The sequence below is a fragment of the Bison bison genome, unplaced genomic scaffold, assembly GCF_000754665.1.
Source record: "Bison bison bison isolate TAMUID 2011002044 unplaced genomic scaffold, Bison_UMD1.0 scf7180017864255, whole genome shotgun sequence".
Lineage (NCBI taxonomy): Eukaryota > Metazoa > Chordata > Mammalia > Artiodactyla > Bovidae > Bison > Bison bison.
This window is the reverse complement of record NW_011494827.1, coordinates 236,670-258,647: the sequence shown is the minus strand read 5'-3', so window position 1 is coordinate 258,647 and position 21,978 is coordinate 236,670. Positions and strand designations below refer to the sequence as shown.

The following is a 21,978-nucleotide window of genomic DNA, read 5'->3' as shown; positions in this document are numbered from 1 at the left end:
ATTCGGTTCGGTTCAGTTCAGTTCAGTTCAGTTCAGCCGCTCAGTCATGTCTGACTCTTTGCAACCCCATGAATTGCTGCACACCAGACCTCCCTGTCCATCACCAACTCTCAGATTTCACTCAAACTCATGTCCATCAAGTCAGTGATGCCATCCAGCCATCTCATCCTCTGTCATCCCCTTCTTCTTCTGCCCCAAACCTCCCAGCATCAGGGTCTTTTCCAATGAGTCACTCTTCGCATGAAGTGGCCAAAGTATTGGAGTTTCAGCCTCAGCATCAGTCCTTCCAATGAACACCCAGGACTGATCTCCTTGAGGATGGACTGGTTGGATTTCCTTTGAAGTCCAAGGGACTCTCAAGAGTCTTCTCCAACACCACAGTTCAAAAACATCCATTCTTTGGTGCTCAGCTTTCTTCACAGTCCAACTCCCACATCCATACATGACCACTGGAAAAACCATAGCCTTTACTAGATGGACTTTGTTGGCAAAGTAATGTCTCTGCTTTTCAATATGCGATGTAGGTTGGTCATAACTTTCCTTCCAAGGAGTGAGCGTCTTTTAATTTCATGGCTACAGTCACCATCTGCAGTGATTTTGGAGCCCCCCAAAATAAAGCCTGACACTGTTTCCACTGTTTCCCCATCTATTTCCCATGAAGTGATGGGACCAGATGCCATGATCTTCGTTTTCTGAATGTTGAGCTTTAAGCCAACTTTTTCACTCTCTTCTTTCACTTTCATCATGAGGCTTTTTTGTTCCTCTTCACTTTCTGCCATAAGGGTGGTGTCATCTGCATATCTGAGGTTATTGATATTTCTCCCAGCAATCTTGATTCCAGCTTGTGCTTCTTCTAGTCCAGTGTTTCTCATGATGTACTCTGCATATAAGTTAAATAAACAGGGTGACAATATACAGCCTTGATGAACTCCTTTTCCTATTTGGAACCAGTCTGTTGTTCCATGTCCAGTTCTAACTGTTGCTTCCTGACTTGCATACAGGTTTCTCAAGAGGCAGTTCAGGTGGTCTGGTATTCCCATCTCTTTCAGAATTTTCCACAGTTTATTGTGATGCACACAAAGGCTTTGGCATAGTCAATAAAGCAGAAATAGATGTTTTTCTGGAACTCTCTTGCGTTTTCCGTGATCCAGCATATGTTGGCAATTTGATCTCTGGTTCCTATGCCTTTCCTAAAACCAGCTTGAACATCTGGAAGTTCATGGTTCACATATTGCTGAAGCCTGGCTTGGAGAATTTTGAGCATTACTTTACTAGCATGTGAGATGAGTGCAATTGTGCAGTAGTTTGAGCTTTCTTTGGCATTGCCTTTCTTTGGGTTTGGAATGAAAACTGACATTTTCCAGTCCTGTGGCCACTGCTGAGTTTTCCAAATTTGCTGGCATATTGAGTGCAACACTTTCACAGCATCATCTTTCAGGATTTGAAATAGCTCAACTGGAATTCCATCTCCTCCACTAGCTTTGTTCATAGTGATGCTTTCTAAGGCCCACTTGACTTCACATTCCAGGATGTCTGGCTCTAGGTGAGTGATCACACCATTGTGATTATCTTGGTTGTGAAGATCTTTTTTGCACAGTTCTGTATGTTCTTGCCACCTCTTCTTAATATCTTCTTCTTCTGTTAGGTCCATACCATTTCTGTCCTTTATCGAGCCCATCTTTGCCTGAAATGTTCCCTTGGTATCTCTAACTTTCTTAAAGAGACCTCTAGTCTTTCCCATTCTGTTGTTTTCCTCCATTTCTTTGCATTGATCGCTGAGGAAGGCTTTCTTATCTCTCCTTGCTATTCTTTGGAACTCTGCATTCAAATGGGAATATCTTTCCTTTTCTCCTTTGCTTTTCGCTTCTCTTCTTTTCACAGCTATTTGTAAGACCTCCTCAGACAGCCATTTTACTTTTTTGCATTTCTTTTTCTTGGGGATGGTCTTGATCCCTGCCTCCTATACAGTGTCAAGAACCTCTGTCCATAGTTCATAGGCACTCTGTCTATCAGACCTAGTCCCTTAAATCTATTTCTCACTTCCACTGTATAATCATAAGGGATTTAATTTAGGTCATACCTGAATGGTCTAGTGGTTTTCCCTACTTGCTTCCATTTCAGTCTGAATTTGGCAATAAGGAGTTCATGATCTGAGCCACAGTCAGCTTCCGGTCTTGTTTTTGCTGACTATATAGAGCTTCTCCATCTTTGGCTGCAAAGAATATAATCAACCTGATTTTGGTTTAACCATCTGGTGATGTCCATGTGTAGAGTATTCTCTTGTGTTGTTGGAAGAGGGTGTTTGCTATGACCAGTGCGTTCTCTTGGCAGAGCTCTATTAGCCTTTGCCCTGCTTCATTCCGTATTCCAAGTCCAAATTTGCCTGTTACTCCAGGTGTTACTTGACTTCCTATTTTTGCATTCCAGTCCCTATAATGAAAAGGACATCTTCCCTGGTGGCTCAGAGGTTAAAGCATCTGCCTCCCATGAGGGAGACCTGGGTTCAACCCCTGGGTCGGGAAGATCCCCTGGAGAAGGAAATGGTAACCCACTCCAGTATTCTTGCCTGGAGAATCCCGTGGACAGAGGAAGCCTGGTAGGTACAGTCCACAGGGTCGAGAAGAGTCACACACGACTGAGCGACTTCACTTTCATTTTCACTTTCTAAAAGGTCCTGTAGGTCTTCATAGAACCATTCAACTTCAGCTTCTTCAGCATTACTGGTTGTGGCATAGGCTTGGATCACCGTGATATTGAATGGTTTGCCTTGGGAATGAACAGAGATCATTCTGTCGTTTTTGAGATTGCATCCAAGTACTGCATTTCGGACTCTTTTGTTGACCATGATGGCTACTCCATTTTTTCTAAGGGATTCCTGCCCACAGTGTTAGATATAATGTTCATCTGAGTTAAATTCACCCATTCCAGTCCATTTTAGTTCGCTGATTACCATCTCCTGTTTGACCACTTCCAATTTACCTTGATTCATGGACCTAACATTCCAGGTTCCTATGCAATATTGCTCTTTACAGCATCAGACCTTGCTTCTATCACCAGTCACATCCACAACTGGGTGTTGTTTTTGCTTTGGCTCCATCCCTTCATTCTTTCTGGAGTTATTTCTCCACTGATCTCCAGTAGCATATTGGGCACCTACCAACCTGGGGAGTTCCTCTTTCAGTATCCTATCATTTTGCCTTTTCATACTGCTCATGGGGTTCTCAAGGCAAGAATACTGAAGTGATTTGCCATTCCCTTCTCCAGTGGACCATATTCTCTCAGACCTCTCTACCATGACCCGTCCATCTTGGGTGGCCCCACACGGCATGGCTTAGTTTCATTGAATTAGACAAGGCTGTGGTCCGTGTGATTAGATTGGCTAGTGTTCTGTGATATGGTTTCAGTGTGTCTGCCCTCTGTTGCCCTCTCGCAACACCTACCATCTTATTTGGGTTTCTCTTACCTTGGACGTGAGGTATCTCTTCATGGCTGCTCCAGCAAAGCTCCTGCTCCAGAGGAGCTACCCCACATCTGAGGTCAGGGGTGGCAGCCGAGAGGAGCAACCCCACATCCAAGGAGCGGTGGCTGTGTGGGCGCAGGAGGGCCAAGAGGAGCTATTTGGTTCAGCAGTGTTAAATGTATTCACATTGTCATGCAACTAATCAGCACAACTCTTTCATCTTGCAAAAATGAAATTCTGTCCCCGTTAGATACTAACTCCCGATTTCTACCACTCCCAGCACTGGGGAACTGCCATTCAACTTTCCAAATCATTCAGCTTTCTGTCTCTTTGAATCAGACAAGTAGAAACATAGAGGGTTTGTCCTTTTGTGACTGGCTCATTTTGCTTAGCATGGATTTATCCATGTTGTAGATGTGTCAGAATTTCCTTCCTTTTTGAGGCTGAAAACTATTCCATTCTATGGATGGACCACATTTCTTATCTGTTCATTCATTGATAGACCCTGGCGTTGCTTCCACCTTTTGGCCATTGTGAGTAATGCTGCTGTGAACGTATGTGTGCAAATATATTTTTGAGACCCTGCTTTTAAAAAAATATTCATTTATTGGCGGGACTGCGTGGGCTTTCTCTAGTGGTGGCAAGTGGAAGCTACTCTTTCCTTGCAGGGTGCGGGCTTCTCTTCTTGCAGAGTATGGCTCTAGGGTAGGCAGGCTTCAGTAGTTCTAGGCTTGTGGGCTCTAGAATGAGGGCTAGAATGTCGTTATGGTGTTTAGTTGCTCCACAGCAGGTGGCATCCTCCCAGACCAGGGATCCAACCTGTGTCACTTGCATTAGGCAGGTGGATTTCTAACCACTGGACTGCTAGAGAAGTCCTAAGACTCTGCTTTCAATTCATTTGGATATGTACCTAGAAGTCAAACTGCTGGATTGTATGGTGATTTAAAAATATTTATTTAAAAAATGTAACATTACTGAAAAAAATTGAAAAAGAGTCTAAAAATACACCTGTAAGTCCTCAACTGAAATATTGGTTGCTGTTTTTATGTGTTCCCTCTCCTTGTACTCAAGTATATACTCTTATCAAAGTTTTATATATAAGGGGCAGATTTTCTGTGTACAATTTTTCACTTAAATCATAAACTTCTTTATTTTTCTATATAGCCTTTTTTTAAAAGTATTCTTGTTAAGATACTTATCTATTTATTGGCTGTGCGGGGTCTTAGTTGCTGCAAGGCTCCTCTCTAGTTGCGGCGAGCAGGGGCTACTCTGTAGTTGGACTACTCGGGCTTCTCACTGCAGTGGTTTCTCTTTTTGCGGAGCACGGGCCCTAGGCACACGGGCTTCAGTAGTTGTGGCATGCGGGCTCAGTAGCTTCGGTTCCCAGGCTGTAAAGCACAAGCTCAATAGTTGCAGTGCATGGGCTTAGCTGCTCCTTGGCATGTGGGATCTTCCCGGACAAGGGATCAAACCTGTGTCACCTGCATTGATAGGTGGAGTTTCCACCACTGAGCCACCAGGGAAGCCCCTGCTATGTAATCTTTATCAAAGCATCAGCTAAGTAGCCTTCTAACTTAGAATTCATAGACAAAAACGAATTCACTTTAGCGCTTCCTTATTGTTGGGCTGAGTGTCATCTTTACCAGGAGTCACTGCTCTCTGTTTCTCTGTTTTGTAAGTTGTTAGATGTTTCATGAATCATGCCTGACAGTGTTTTCCAGAGCCGGATAGTAAATCTTAGGTGAAATGATGTGGATGAGAGAGTATGTGTGGTGTATTTTTGAGTGTGTGTTGTCTGATTATTTTTTTATAGCACGCATCTGCCAAATGAAAGCTGAGACAAATTTATGAAGTGCCTGGCTGTGTTTGACAAGTAGTAGGTGCTCAACGTGTGTTTGTGTCTAAAGTGTATAGTCACTCAGTCGTGTCTGACTCTTTGTGACCCCATGGACTGTAGCCCGCCAGGCTCCTCTGTCCATGAAATTCTCCAGGCAAGAATACTGGAGTGGGTTGCCATTCCCTTCTCCAGGGGATCTTCTCGACCCAGCGATCGAACCTGTGTCTCTCACACTTCAGGCAGATTCTTTACCATCTAATTAGGCTCCAAATGCTTTAGGAACTCAGATTATGCATAAGACAGAGGAGTAAGTTGACAACAGAGAGCTTTTACTGAAAACATACCTACTGCAGGCTCTGTTCTAAGTAGACATGGATTATCTTATTTCACTGCTCACAATATCCACCAAGGTAAGTTTCATTATCATCCCCATTTCACAGATGGGAAAAGAGACTTGCCCAAGGCCAAGGGACTGAGATTTGCTCATGGGTCCAGTACAGCCTCCCCACATTTAGCCTGCATCCTGAGTTGCTTCTAGTGACTGCATGGCCAGGGACCTGGGAAACAGATATAATATAGTACAAATATGTATATAATCGCCTACATAAGAATGAGTTCTGTTCTGAGAGCCCATATGTAATTCAAATTTTTTGTAAGTCCAACAAAGTTAGCCTAATCACTCACCTATCACAGTTAGATATGTAGTGCTGTGCTTTAGTCGATCATTCATGTCCAACTCTTTGCGACCCCATGGACTGCCGCCTGCCAGGCTCCTCTGTCCATGGGCTTTTGCGGGCAAGAATACTGGAGTGGGTTGCCATGCTCTCCTCCAGGGAATCTTCCCAACCCAGGGATTGAACCCAAATCTCCCACATTGCAGGTGGATTCTTTACCGACTGAGCCACTAGGGAAGTCCAGCTATATAGTACTGTACTGTAATAGATTCATAATACTTTTTAAATAAATAATACATAAAAAAACAAACACAAAAGTAAAACATTTAAAATCTTACAGGACAGTACCTTGGGGGGTGGGGGAGCTTCCCAGGTGGCGCTAGTGATAAAGAATCTACCCGCCAGTGCAAGAGACATAAGAGATGCACGTTTGATCCCTGGGTCAGGACGATCCCCTGGAGGAGGAGATGGCAACCCATTCCAGTATTCTTGCCTGGAAAATCCCATAGAGGAACCTGGCAGTCTACCGTCCACGGGGTCACGAAGAGTCAGACACAACTGAGCAACTGACCGTATAGCACACACACCTTGAAAAGTAAAGTATTCTAGTGTAGCTGGCATACAGGGGCTGGCATTGAGCAGACAGGTGAGAAGAGTTACTGACTGGAGTATTGTCAGCAATAGGAGTCGGAGGGGAAGCTATGATTTCACTCATGCCTGACTCCTTGGAAAAGACCCTGATGCTGGGAAAGATTGAAGGCAGGAGAAGGGGATGACAGAGGATGAGATAGTTGAATGGCATCACCGACTCGATGGACATGAGTTTAAGCAAGCTCCAGGAGTTGCTGATGGACAGGGAGGCCTGATGTGTTGCATCCATGGGGTCGCAAAGAGTTGGACATGACTGAGCGACTAAACTGACTGACTGAGGTTGAAAGAATGCATGCTTACATCTCTGAAAGTTCACAACTTGAGGGTTTGTATATAGTAGACTTACTGTAGAGTGAAATAAAAGACCACCCTGAATCACTTCTGGTCTTCATTTAAAGCACTCAAAATTTGGTTTCCAGCCACTGATGTAGGAACAGTTTAGTGGATATTTTCTCAAATGAAGCCCTATAAGGATGGTATAAGCAGGTGAACAGGCATCATGGCAGGCAGGCTGCTGCTCCCCAAGGCCTACCCCACAGCACGCAGGGTACCATTTTCTCCTAAACCTGGAGGCCTCCCTCTGATTCTCATGGCAGTGCCCCTGGAGCACATGAATGCCACCATCACCAGAAATGACTTGTCATTTTTGGATGGGGTGGTCACTAACGTGCCCAACACTTTCCACATCCTTCCCTTAGGTTTTATAACTTCTCATTGTGCAGATATAGTGATGGCTTTCCCATTGATATATCTTTATTTTCTTTGTTTCCATTTAGGTATACTTTCTTTGGGGGCACTCAAAGGATATCATCCAGTCTTTCAAAACACTGGAAAGGTAAACATTGCGGGTAATCACTTACATGCTGGATTTAATGTTCGTTTAGAGCAAACAAAGCTAATCCCTGCCATCTTACTTGGATTTAAAATATGAGAACCACTCTCTTCTCCATTCTGACAAGCAAAGCCTTCAGTTGTGGCCTGGAGAGGGGACCCTCTGCCTTTGGCCTCTTCTGGGACAGCCCTAAAAATATGGTGATGTGAGTTGAATTTTGCCTCTGTTTTCTTAGAAACTTCCCCTTTGTGAGCCTCAGTTTTCCTCATCTGTAAAATGCGGATAATAGCATAGCCAGCCTTTGGGTACTGAATGCAGTAATTGATGTAGAGCTTGTTCCTGGCACAGAATAAGGACCCTGAGGGTTGGGTCTATTATTATGTCTGCCCGTCTTTCTCTTGAGATGATTGTGAGGATCAAGGGAGAGAATCTGTAGGCTAATGAGGTGAGTTACCTTCATGCAAACTATGATTATCAGGTAAGAAAGCCTCTGTGCACACATATAGAGGCATCAAGGGATCACTGTTTGCTTTCTGGAATGATCCCTCATCATATAAACTATCCATAAGGCACAAAAAAGTCCCCCAGTATCATTTGAAATGAAAACTGCTATTTAAGAAAGTGACTTACATATGAGCACTGGTTGGAACTATTTTATTGAAGTAGAGAGCTTTCCTGATAGCTCAGCTGGTAAAGAATCCACCTGCAATGCAGGGGACCCTGGTTTGATTCCTGGGTTGGGAAGATCTACCCACTCCAGTATTCTTGGGCTTCCCTTGTGGCTCAGCTTGTAAAGAATCCACCTGCAATACAGGAGACCTGGGTTCGATCCCTGGGTTGGGAAGATCCCCTGGAGAAGGGAAAGCTATCCACTCTAGTATTCTGGCCTGGAGACTTCCATGGACTAGAAATAACTGTCACCAACCTCATTATGCAAAAAGGATCTGCTCATCCAGCAGTGAGGCATCTATTGTGCTCCTACTGTGTGCTGAGCCTGATGCCAGGCACTAGTGGTGATATGCAGAGGTAATGGGTCAAGGTACCCAGGCATCTGAGCACCATTGCAGGAGCGTGTGGACTGGCTGCTCCCCTGTGCAGCCCCGAGCAGTGGCCTTGGCAGTGACCTTTAACTGCCATCTTAATTGTCCCTTGTGTTCAGCTGCTCTGTCGTGTCTGACTTTTCACGACCCCGGGTACTGTAACCCACCTACGTCTCTTGCGTCTCCTGCAGTGGCAGGTGGATTCTTTACCGCTGAGCCCCCAGAGAAGCCCCCAGACTACACTTGATCTTAGCCAAAAGCAAATTGTCCCTTAGGGCAGGACAAAGACTTCCCCATCCATCCTCGTGTTTCCTCTGGGCTCTGTCAGGGTAACTATGGTAACGATTCTTCTCTGCATTACATGGATGTGGCAGCAGGTTCTAGCAGGTTAGGGGACTTCCCTGGGTCTCCAGAGTGCAAGTGACAAGCCAGGGATTTCCATCCAGTGTCTCCTGTTTCATGTGCTGGGCAGTGACAGGTGTGTGTGTCACCTGCTCCTTTTTCCATCACTGAGGCTGGGTTCGGCTTGCAGCTTGAGGAGAATGCTTGCTGATTTTGTTCTGGAGCGTGAGTTTCACTGTGTCTACTCCATAACATTCTTCTTAAAAAATGTAGTTTGTTTCCTGATAAAACTTGTAAGGACACAGTGGAAGTTAAAAATCACCATGATGCCACCATTATGGACTGAACGTCTGTGTCTCCTTCAAATTCATGTGTTGGAGCCCTAACCCCCAAGGTGATGGGTATTTGATGGTGGTGCCTTTGGGAAGTAATTAGGTCACGAGTTCATGAGGGTACGGTCCTCCTTATGGGATTAGTATCCACACAGAAAAGAGACACGTGATTCGCACCCCCTGCCCTGAGTGTACCCGTGAGGACACAGTGACAGGTAGCCATCTGCAAGCCAGGAAGAGAGGCTTCACCAGAAACCAAGTCTGCTGGCACCTTGATCTTGGACGTTGAGCCTCTAGAACTGTGAGAAATAAATGTCTTTTGTTATAGCAGCCAGAGATTCCTCAGACAGCTGCTACCCAGAGGTAACTACTATTCATATTTTGGTTTCCTTCCAGTTGTTTTTTCAGTGAATAGATAGGAAATTTTTTTCTTTTTCCAATTGTGGTCCTGCTCTTCTTGGCTTTTCTTTTCATTTTGTCATTAACATTTCCCCTGACCTTTTCTACTCCATGATCTTTACCGATTGCATAAAGTGCCATTGCTATAGTTGATCAAATTATACAGCCCTGTTGTATTCGTCTCGGGCTGCCTTGGTAAAGTACCACATGCTGGGCAGGGGAGGAGGGGTGTAAACAACAGAAACGTATCTTCTCACAGTTCTGGAGGCTCCACATCCAAGGTCAAGGTACCAGCAGGTTGGTTTCTGGTGAGGCTCTCTCCCTGACTTGCGGGCATTGCCTTTTCCCTATGTCTTCACCTGGCCTTTCCTCTGGGCATGGGGAGAGAGCTCTCTGGTGTCTCTTCCTGTTCTTATAAGAATACCAGTCCTATTGGATCTGGGCCCCACCCTTATGACCTCATTTAACCTTAATTACCTCCTTATATGGGCTTCCTAGGTGTCTCAGACAGTAAAGAATCTGCCTGCAATGCCAGAGAGCCAGGATAAATTCCTGGATCCGGACGATCCCCTGGACAAGGGAATTGTTATGCAATCCAGTATTCTTGCCTGGAGAATTCCATGGACAGAGGAGTGGGCTACAGTCCATGGGGTCGCAAAGAGTCAGACACAGCTGAGCGACTGACACACACCTCCTTGTACACCATCACCAAGTACAGTCACATTGAGAGTTAGGGCTTCTACATATAAATTCTGAAGGGACCCAATCCAGTCCATAACACCTCTCACTGGACATTGAATTTGGAAGTTTTTGTCGTTATTATGAATAGTACTGTGATGAACATCTTCAGTTAAAAATACTTTTGAACATCTCTCATTCTTTTTTTAAAATGTATATTATTAAGGTATAGTTGATTTAGGGGCTTCCCAGGTGGTGCTAGCATTAAGGAACCCACCTGCCAATGCAGGAGATATAACAGACTCAGGCTCAATCCCTGGGTTGGGAAGATCCCCTGGAGGAGGGTGTGGCAACCCACTCCAGTATTCTTGCCTGGAGAATCCCATGGACAGAGGAGCCTGGTGGGCTACAGTTCATAGGGTCGCAAAGAGTTGGACATGACTGCGTGACTTGCTCCCACACAGTTGATTTCCAGTGTCGTGTTGATTTCTGCTGTACAGCACAATGATTCATTACACTTATGGATACATTCTTCTTCATATTCTTTTCCACAACAGTTTATCACAGGATATTGAACATAGTTTCCTGTGCTATATAGTAGGACCTTGTTGCTTATCCTCTGATTATTTTCTTGAGTTAAATTCCTGGAAGTAGAATTGTTGGGATAAAGGGTGAGATGTTCTCAACAAATGATTATTGGGCCACTTGTCCTACCAGGAATTCCTGGCTGAATAAAATGGGCTTTCCCATTCATAAAGCACTTTCATTTACATGTGTTACTTATGAGAGTGTCTCATGATGGCCCTGGCGGTTAGGGACAGTAGCTACAATCGTGATCCTACTTAGCAGGGGAGGAGGCCGAGAAAGGAAGTGAATCTCCAAGGTCATGCAGCTCACCTGTGCATAGCTGGGCGGGACCTGGATGCAGACTTTAAATCCAATGCGATTTCCGCGGCATCACAGTGGCTCAGTGGCCATCTGGGTTTACTGGGTGAAATCTTTCTTTTTGATTAGTTGACATCATAGTATATTAGATATACTGGGGTTAACAAAAAAATATTATTAAAATTATTTTCACATGTTTCTTTTTACTGTTCTTTAAATGTGACTACTGGGAAATTAAAGTGTCTTTTTAATTAAAAATTAAATTTAAATTTAAACTAAATATTAATTAAAAATTTTTTTAAATTTAAATTAAAAATTACCTCAGTGTCTTATATTATCTTATTTGGGGTAATGCTGCTCTAGGCCATGTACCCAGATATTTCCCACTGAAGTTTTTCATCTAAAGGAATTCCAAAGGACTGGAACCTGGTCCTGCCTTGACCTTGTTCGTTGAGCGATTGGAGACAAATCTCCCTGTCTTGGGCCTCTTTCCTAAATTGGATAGTATGTAGTTTGAACTAAATATTCTCATAGCTTGATTTAGCCTGTTATTTTTTTTAAATAGGGCAAAGCGTTAACCATTTTTGAGTTACTCATCACCTTTTGGTTTTAGATTTTTTTTTTTTTTTTGGTTTTAGATTTTTTAAAAACATTTTTATAAAAACTTGTTGTCATGCTGGGTGGCACATGGAATATTAGTTCCTTGATTAGGTATCAAACTGGTGCCCTCTACAGTGGAAATGTGGAGTCTTAAGCACTGGACAGCCAGGGAAGTCCCCAGAGTTAAATGTCTCCAGAAAAATTGGAAGGTTTGATAATCCAAAATGTCCATGGCAGCAAAGAGCTAGGGCTGAGCTGGGATCATTCCCTCCAGATGGGAGCTGGCCACTCATTTAGCTACAGTCCCCACTTAAGACGGAGTGCAGAGAAAAAGAGAGCGACCCGGGCAGTCAGGCAAGAAAAGGGAAATTTATTAGAGGGAAACGAGAGGGTGACTGGCCCTTACGGAGAACGAGAGTCCTCCCTTTCTGATGGGGTCTTTCTTATATACCACCAATGGAAAATTCTCTGAAGGGATGGTTAATTTTTAACCTATTGCTGAGTCCTGTGGTCACATAGCCAGAGGTCTGGAATCTGGGGGTCTCATAGCTTTGAGAAGGTAGGCACCAGCGGGGAAAACATAACTTCGTTTGGGCAATTTGGTCAGTCTCAAGGGTCCTTGTGATTTTATTCTTTGTGAGGTCAACATAATGAGCCATTTCAACCATGAGCCCCCATGTAGACCCTATCACCCACCACTGCCTAATGTGTCCCAGGCCTGCTTTATTCATGGACACTTCCTGCCACGCCCTGGAGGTTTCAGAACTTCCCACTCTTGGACTTACCCTTTTCTTCTGGTCTTTTGAGCCAATACTCCACTATCCATGCTTTTAGTACATACAGGGACTTTTCTCCTGATTTGATAATTCTTACAGATTTGAGAGCTTTTCTTTTCTCAAGAGGGAAGTTTAGAAAAATAGCACTTCTGAAATCAGAGCTGGAAAGATAAACTGAGGTCAAAAAATGGCTCATGGAATCTTTCTCTTTCTTGTGGTCTGGGGTTACTCGATCCCAGTATGAGCAAGGCAGCCTGGCATGAGGAAATGTTTGCCGTTAGTTTGTAGGACAGTTTCCAGATCAACCAACCGGAGGTTGTCAGCTCCTGGGGAACATGCGTGACAGAAAAACGCCTGCAGCCATGGGTGGCAGTGGTCTTACCTGCTTGGATTCTGTGGAACAGGGATTAGGCAACGTCATTTGGGCCAGGAAAGAGGAGAAGAAAGGGGAGCTGTGTGCATTATAAGTAAAAGAAAAGCCAGACAGCCAGCCGGAGGCAAACAGTATTGTCTGCATTTGTCAAAGGCTCTGTACATACAGTGCCTCCCAGGTGCCCTGGGGAAGGCTGGCCACAATCTGGAGCAAATGGATGAGTACAAGGGGCAGGCAGATGGGCAAACACCTGACTCAGACTGCCCACCCGCACCCCTCTGTCGCTGCTGCCTTCTTCACTTGCGCCTGGACATTGGGAAGCGGCCAAAGGAAGCTACAGTTCAAAAAAGGAAAGACTTGCCTTGCGAGTGTTCGTGGGAGCCCCAGAGGAGTCATCTGGGTTAAAACTCAGAGGAGAAGCAAGGTCAGGGATGAGGACCCAACTGTACCGTTTTTTCTGTAGGCAGATCATGGACAAGCCTGCTCTTGGTTAAAGGGGGCTTGCATCCTCTGGGCCTCTGCTCTGCCACTGGGAAGTGATCAGTTAGAAGTTTCAAGGAATCTCCTCAAATCACCTGTATTTGCTGCACCTGCTTCATGCAAGGCCCATTGTTAAGCACCCTAGAAGCAACCAATGTGAACACATGTTAAGCTGGCAGCCATGCAGAGACTCTGGAGGCTCTGAAACAGACCGTGACTCCATTGGAACCATACTGCCCTAGTTCCCTCCCCTGTCCTCCAGAGTCCAGAGTCATCCCTTTTCTTCTTCCTTAGGAGGCAGGGTGGTCAGAGGCAGGGATAGAACTCTGCTCAGACTAGAATAGCCTTGTGCTTACTAATTTGTAAACTCCAAATGTGGCTATTTACTCTATTTGTGAAATAGTAGTATAGTGTTAGTTTCTCAGTCATGTCTGGCTCTTTGCGACCCCATGCACTGTAGCCCACCAGGCTCCTCTGTCCATGGGATTCTCCAGGCAAGAATACTGGAGTGGGCTGCCATGCCCTCCTCCAGGGGATCTCCGTGACCCAGAGATTGAACCTGGGTCTCTCGTATTGCAGGCGGATTCTTTACTATTTGAATAATATGGCCTAATTCCTAAACCTGGGCTTCCCTCGTGGCTCATCTGGTAAAGAATTCGTCTGCAATGTGGAAGACCTGGGTTCGATCCCTGCATTAGGAAGATGCCCTGGAGGAGAGCATGGCAACCCACTCCAGTATTCTTGCCTGGAGAATCCCATAGACAGAGCAGCCTGGCGAGCTGCAGTCCATGGGGTTGCAAAGAGACAGACATGACTGAGCAACTAAACACAGCAACTTTCCTAAACCTGTCTGAAACTCCAGCTGCTAAACAGTGTTATCACAGAATAGGCTTTCTGAATGTTTCCACTCTGCCTCCCTCAGTGGGTGAGGGTTTCATCTAATGTTGGTTGCTTCATGGTTACAAGATAGCTGCCACAACTCCAGTTTTCATGTCTACATTGAAGGCCAGGAAAAAGGGGGAGAAGGAGGCTAAAGAGGCTTTTCTCATTCTGTTGTCTTCCATCAAGAAACTGGAAGCTTTTCCGTAGTGCCAGTAGACTTCACCTCACATCCTACTGGCCAGAATGGCCATGCCTAATTGCAAGGAAGGCCAGATATCAAGTCTGTGGTTTGTTTTGGTGTCTTTGAAGTAAATGGTAAGACAGAGAGGATTGATAATGACCATTGGTTTGGCAACCCAACAGTAAGGACATACCGAACTCTCCAGATGTCCAATGTAGCCCTTTTATCTTTTCTTAACTGTCCTCTTCCTTTCTGGAAGAAAGGGTTTGGGGTATGGTGGGGTTGGTTGCCTGCTTTTAGTAAATTTCCATCCTTGTGTCCCTGCTTTCAAGACCCAGGGCTTTTTTTTTTTTTTCCTTTTGTCCTGTAGACAATGAATTGAGTCCTGGCAGGTTCAAGATTAAGGCAGAGTGCCAAGACTGGTTTGGGAAGGTTCCATGCAACTGCTTCTCCTAGCCAGATGAAACCACAGTTGCCAGATGAAACCACAATCACTGCAAAGAAAGAGTCGTGTGTATATGTGTGCACGTGTGTGCATGCATAGAAAGTCTCCACCTCATCTCTTGGGCTCAGAGTTTCCCAGGGCTGCTCAAGCAGTGAGTCCTTGTGTTTTCCAGGTTTGGGGTGATCCACTCAGTGTTCACCAACCTGCTTCTGTGGGCTAACAGCGTCCTGAATGAGTCAAAGCACCAACTTAACGAACACAAGGAACGACTCATCACCCTGGGCTTTGGGAACATAACTATAGGTGAGTGATAAGAGATGCCTGGCTGTCATGTTGAAACAGCTGGGAAACCTCAGAGACAGAGGGATGGGTTTCAAAGACCTGCAGGGTCCACCCAACTGAACATCGTCCAGACAATCCCCTGTTGTTGAAAATCTTTCAAAACCTCCTAAGTCTTTCATCCTGCCTCCATAAGTAGGGTGTGCTGAGCATAATTAAAGGGTTCTTTAGTGACTCGTCAGACCCAAGGGTCATCATTTTGATCACGGTTTCTCATGGTTCAGTTTGGTATGGAGGTGAATGTCTTTATTTACAACTGCAGAAGATTGGTGGTTGTTACTGTTTGTGTTTTTAATTAAACCTCTACGACCAGTTCTTTCTACTACAAGTATAACATTTAAAAATCCATAGATGTCTAATGGTATGTTGTGGTTAATCGGTTTTTGCTCATTTGAAGTTTTTATTTAACTCTACTTGGTTTATAATTTTGGCCCATCTTTATTCCCCCTTGTACCTATTTGAGTGCCTGTAGTGTGAATCTTTTCATTTTCTTCCAAAGTTCTCTTTTGGAATCTATCTGTCGATTTGATCTTAGAGCACTGGAGTTGAGAAGAGTGTGGGGTAGAGGAAGGTGCAATGCCCAGGTGACTGATGCCTCAGGTTGGGGGCCTATACCTATCATGTTTTGGCTGTGTGACTTTTGGACACTGTTCAACCACTCCGAGCCTCTCTTTTCTCATTCATAACGTGAGGGGGCTTGAACCACGTACTTTCCATGAGTACCTCCAGCGTTAATGTACTGCATATCTGTCCTCTCTGTACAAACCCAGATCAGTCACAAGGAGAACTTTAAACCTGTTTCCTCACCAGTGGGGTGAGGATGACAAAATCAGGGTACACACTATATTTCTTCACCACCCCCAACCAGCAGCCTACTCTTGGGAAGGTCATGCTCCTTGAGCCTCATTTCCTCATTGGAATCAGTAACAGTAACAGCAATGACAACAATAACAACATGTTTTGTTAAGCATTCTCTGAGTGGCTGGCACATTAAACTCTTGTCCCAACACTTGGAGGTAGGCAACACTGACCTTATTATATGGATGAAACGACTGGGCCTCAGAGAAGTTAAGTGACTAACCCAAGATCACACAGTGAGTAGACGATTCAGCCAGGATTTGAATCATAGCAATGTGGCTCCAGAGACCTTGGTGAAGGTGGGATTAGATTAATTTATAAAAAAGGAAACTTTGTCAACTCTAACATTCTATTAATCCGAACCTTTTTCTTCTGAGTTCTTCCTTGTCTTTTGCATCATACAGTCTTATGATGTACGGTTAGGTTACAAGTGGTAGGGAAACTCCTTATGTATTGAAAATTGCAGTGCTCTGCAAAAGTAAGGCACATTACTCCTGGGTGTATATATATATATATATATACACACACATTATATACGTATATACATACACACTCAGACAAAGCTATAATTCAAAGAGATACATGCAGCCCTATGTTCATAGCAGTGCTATTTACAATAGCCAAGACATAGAAGCAACCTAAATGTCCATTGACAGATGAATGGATAAAGAAGCTGTGGTACATATATACAATGGAATATTACTCAGCCATAAAAAGAATGAAACAATGCCATTTATAGAAACATGGATGGACCTAGAGATTATCACACTAAGTGAAGTAAGTCAGCCAGAGAAAGATGACTATATATCACTTGTATGTGGAATCTAAAATATGATACAAACGAACTTACCAACTGAACAGGAACAGATTCACAGACATAGAGAACAGGCTTCTTGTTGCCAATGGGGAGGGGAACAGGGGAGGGAAGGACTGCGAGTTTGGAATTAGCAGATAAAAAAACAAGTGAGGGTAATTAATGATACCATAAAGCCTTTTTTGCCTGATTTTATAAGTAGTATATACATATCATAAATTAAAGCAATGGCAAAATGTAAAGAAAAAAATCCACAATAACACCTACTGAGGAGTGCAGCTAAATGCTGTTAATATCTGGTTAGTTTTTGGTAGTGTGCTGTGTATTTGTAGTTGAGATCATACGGTATATATTCAATCATTTTTTTCTACCACCTACAGTAAGAAATAGATTTTACATTGCAACCCAAATGCCCTATGTCTACATGTATATTCCCATGAAATAATAATCATACTATATCAAAGATACTCAAATTTCTATTGTGTTTGATTCCATTCAGTCAATCCTATTTTATTCCATTGCAATTCCATTAAAAAATATTGGCTGCTGTCCTTTAAACTGAGCTCACAACTGAATTCCAGGTTGTGGTACGCATTTAAAAATACTGGATATACAATTTGTTCTTACTTTTTCCCTCATTGTTATTGTAGCATAATTATTTTCTTACATCATTAAACACAGAATTGTTATTTTTTTAATCTTTAAAAATTTTTAAATTTATTTTTAATTGAAGAATAATTGCTTTACAATTTGTGTTGCTTTCTGCAATACATCAGCATAAATCAGCCACAGGTATACGTATGTCCCCTCCCTCTTGAACCCCTCTCACCTTCCACCCCATCCCACTCCTCTAGGTTGTCACAGACACAATTATATTTTTAATGTCTGCCTACTATTCCATTATACTATTCCATTTCCTTCTCCTGGGGATCTTCCCAACCCAGGAATCAAACCCCAGTCTCCTGCATTGCAGGTTTGATTCCTGGATTGGGAAGACCCCCTGGAGAAGGAAATGGCAACCCACTCCAGTATTCTTGCCTAGAGAATCCTTTGGGCAGAGGAGCCTGGCAGGCTACAGTCCATGGCATTGCAAGAGTCGGACACGACTTAGCGACAAAACCACCACCACTATTCCATTATAAAGATGTATTATAGCATTCATCTAATTTTGTAAATTAATCTAATTAACCCATTATAAAATCCATCTGCTGCTGCTGCTGCTAAGTCACTTCAATCATGTCCAACTCTGTGCGATCTCATAGACGGCAGCCCACCCAGGTTCCCCCATCCCTGGGATTCTCCAGGCAAGAACACTGGAGTGGGTTGCCATTTCCTTTTCCAATGCATGAAAATGAAAAGTGAAAGTGAAGTCACTCAGTCGTATCAGACCCTCAGAGACCCCATGGACTGCAGCCTTCCAGGCTCCTCCGTCCATGGGATTTTCCAGGCAAGAGTACTGGAGTGGGGTGCCATAAAATCCATCTAATGCTTTCTAAATTGTGCCACATTGAGTGCTTCTGTTTCTTTCTCAGAAACACACAACAAAATTTTACCTAATGCTTTGATTATATTTTTGACTTGTCCCCTGCAATAGATTGGAATTATAGGCCATAGTCTTTACACCAACTTTAAGGCTTTTGCTGCATATTTACTTATTTACTTACAGCATTTCCCCTCCTTGTTATGAAATGGTCCTTTATACAATCAACAAGTTTCTTCCAGAAGATGGGACTTGTCTCTTGCCACACTTGCTGGCTTCAGATATTCTCAAGAGGAAAATCTTTCCTAATAAGAGGCATTTTCCCTCACAAGGTTGTTTTAAAAAAAGTAATTTTAAAATAATACATGTCAATCATATTCATATAGAAAGCTTGGAAAATACAGTGAAGCAAAACCTAAAGGAAAACTTACACAAATATGTCAATTATATCTCAATAAAACTGCAAAAAAGATACTTTGAGATGTTTCTTTTACTGAAAGAAAGAAAATAGAAAAGCAAACCAAAGAAAAATCACCTGCTATTTTTCCACCCAGCGATAACCATTGTTAACATTTTAGTCTGTGGCCTTCCAGACATCTTCTATGTCTGTCTATCTCCCTGTCTCTCTATGTCACCTTTATATCTGTAACTTATAAAAAGAGAGTCATGCTCTAGCCTCTTTGGCAAGCTGCTTTTGTTCACCAGTATCTTCTGAACATCTTTGTATGTTGGTAAATAGATTGCTACAATATCATTTCCAATGGTTGGACAACATTCTGATGTCTGGAGAAGATCTAATTCACGTAATCAGTACTCTCTGGGGGACATTCACGGCTGTCAAGTTAGACAGGATATTCAGCATGACAATAAGCCATGACACAAAGCTTTTCATTCAATGGGCAAACCCAAGCATGCATCCATAGTGACAATATTTCTTTGTGGTTTTCCATGTCATCACATGAACATGCTAATCGCCCTCCCCTGTGATCTGCCTCCCCTAGTTTTAGATGACCACACGCCTCCGTGTAACTGCACACCCCCGACCCTCTGCCTGGCCATCTCCCACGGGATGTACTACCTCTATCCTTTCAACATAGAGTATCAGATCCTGGCCTCCACGATGCTCTACGTCCTGTGGAAAAACATCGGGCGCAAGGTCGACAGTCACCAGCATCAGAAGATGCAGTTCAGGTCACACGGGGTCCTGCTGGGCTCGGTCCTGGGCCTGACCGTGCTGGCCACCACCATCGGGGTCGTGGTGGTGTATCTGATCCAGATCGGCCGTTCCAAAACCAAGAGCGAGGCGGCACTCATCATGTTCTACCTGTATGCCAGCATCTTGCTGATGCTTATGGGGGCAGCAGGGCTGGTTGGGATCCTGATTTATAGGCTAGATGAGCAGTCACTAGACGAGTCCAAAAACCCGGCCCGCAAACTGGATGCAGACCTGCTGGTGGGCACTGCCTCTGGCTCCTGGTTCATCTCCTGGGGTTCCATCCTGGCCATACTTTGCGCTGAGTCCCGCCCTCCATACACCTGGTACAACCTGCCCTACTCCATCCTGGCTGTTGTCGAGAAATACATCCAGAACCTCTTCATCATTGAGTCCATTCACCGAGAGCCAGGGAAGCTCTCCGAAGACATTAGAACCCTGCGGGTGGTCACAGTCTACAATGGCAATGCCACGTCTCTCCCTTCTTCCTGCCTCAAGAACGGACCTATGGCCAGGGACATGGCTCCCCAGGCCCTTGAGATGCCGCCTGCGGCCAATGGAAATACATGTCTGAGAGAAGTCGGTGGCAAAGAGAAAGAGGATAAGAGCCGGGAAAGGGCCCAGGGCTCAGCCTGCCACTCCTGTTTCCTGCAGGACAATGCCCAGAGAAGAGTCTTGAGGAATATTGCAGCTTTTTTGTTCCTCTGCAATATTTCGGTAATCTGCATCATTATTTCTTTATTTTAAAAAAATTGATAAATCTATTTTCCGGGCTGTTTTTGAATGAGGAGTGAAGGCAGCTTATAATCAAAATAATTTAAGTGTAAGGTTAAAATATTAGGCTGGAACATAGGCTTATATTCTGTCAATATAAATCCATGTACTGAGTATCTGTGTGCCAGGGGCTGGGGTGGGAACTAAGAATTAATTAAAAGTGAGAAAACTCAATCTCTTTCCTCACAAAGGTCATAGTATTTGTGGGAGAAGGAGACAAGGAAAAAAATACAATGTAGTGAAGACGGCAAAGGCTGGGGCAGGACTATGTGCAAGGGAGAAGGGGAGTGTGGATTCAGGGAGGGACTTGAATGAGCAAGGGGTGCTTAAGGTGAGACGTAGTCTCAATGAGGAGTGCTTTTGGCTGTAAGTAGTAGGAAGCTTGATAAGTAGTATTTTCAGTCTTAAGAATTCTGGAAGTTGGCTGCTCAGGGTTGGCCTGGCAGCTGAACCCTATCATCAAGGATCCAGGCTCTGTTCACCTTTCTGCCTGACTGTTGCTGGTGTAGTGCTTGTTGCCACATGGTCATAGGATGGCTGCAGTAGCACCAGTCATCATGCCTGTGTTCAAGACAGGAAGACAGAGAGAAGGACTGGTGCCAGGCAATGTCTGTGATTGATGTGAACACCCCTAACTACCAGGGAGGATGGGGAAGTGGATGCTTTGCTTTCTAGCCCCTGTGATGGAAGGTGAAAAGGAAGATGAAGATGTACAGATGGCCACTCAGTACTGCCTGTCTCAGCCTCTATGAATGGTTGGAAGTCTGCCAACTGTAGTCAAGGCAAGGAAAAGCCTTGGGGCAGAGGGCACATGATCTGCAAAGGCGCAGAGATATAGGATACCATGGCCTATTTGGGGAGCACTAGCAGTTTAGCATGGCACCCCACTTCAGTACTCTTGCCTGGAAAATCCCATGGATGGAAGAGCCTGGTAGGCTGAAGTCCATGGGGTCACTAAGAGTCAGACATGACTGAGCGACTTTACTTTCACTTTTCACTTTCATGCATTGGAGAAGGAAATGGCAACCCACTCCAGTGTTCTTGCCTGGAGAATCCCAGGGACGGGGGAGCCTGGTGGGCTGCCGTCTATGGGGTCACACAGAGTCAGACATGACTGAAGTGACTTAGCAGCAGCAGCAGCAGCAGCAGCTTAGCATGAATTCCATCCATGTGAAGCAGAGCAGGAAAGAGGATGGAGTGTGTGGTTAGATGGATCTGGCTTAAGCAGAGCTTCATAAGCCTGCCTGAGTCCGGTCTTCATGCTGAGGGTGGTAGAGGACCTTCTCAGACCTTTGTGTTTTGGAATGATGTCCTTGTAGCAATGTGCAGGAAGGATGGAGAGAGATAAGATCAAAGATCAGGGAAGCTGGTACAGAAGCCCCCACAGCTGCCCAGAGAGGAAATGATGGGAACTTGAACCAGGGCAGTGCCAGTGGGGATGGGGAGAATTGTATAGAATTTATCTCACTTGGTGTGAGGACCCTCAGGTTCATCTGACTTGAGTTCCTGGGTTCATGGTGATGCTATTTATGGAGGTTAAGCGTCTCTGGATGGGGAGGAGGCTTTGGAGGGGGCTCACGGGGAGGGCGAGTTTAGTACTGAACAAATTCAATGGTAAGGTCTCTCTGGATAT

The 21,978-nt window shown here is 44.4% G+C and overlaps 1 protein-coding gene across 1 annotated transcript in view; it reads left to right on the top strand.

The window, feature by feature from the left end:
• OTOP1 (otopetrin 1) overlaps positions 1-21,978 on the top strand; it is a 48,422-nt gene that overhangs the window by 18,534 nt on the left and 7,910 nt on the right. Inside the window, exons 4-6 of the mRNA XM_010847780.1 lie at positions 7,399-7,457; positions 15,040-15,170; positions 19,360-20,288. Of these exons, the coding sequence (XP_010846082.1) occupies positions 7,399-7,457; positions 15,040-15,170; positions 19,360-20,288 (1,119 nt within the window). The remainder of the gene's footprint in view (positions 1-7,398; positions 7,458-15,039; positions 15,171-19,359; positions 20,289-21,978) is intronic.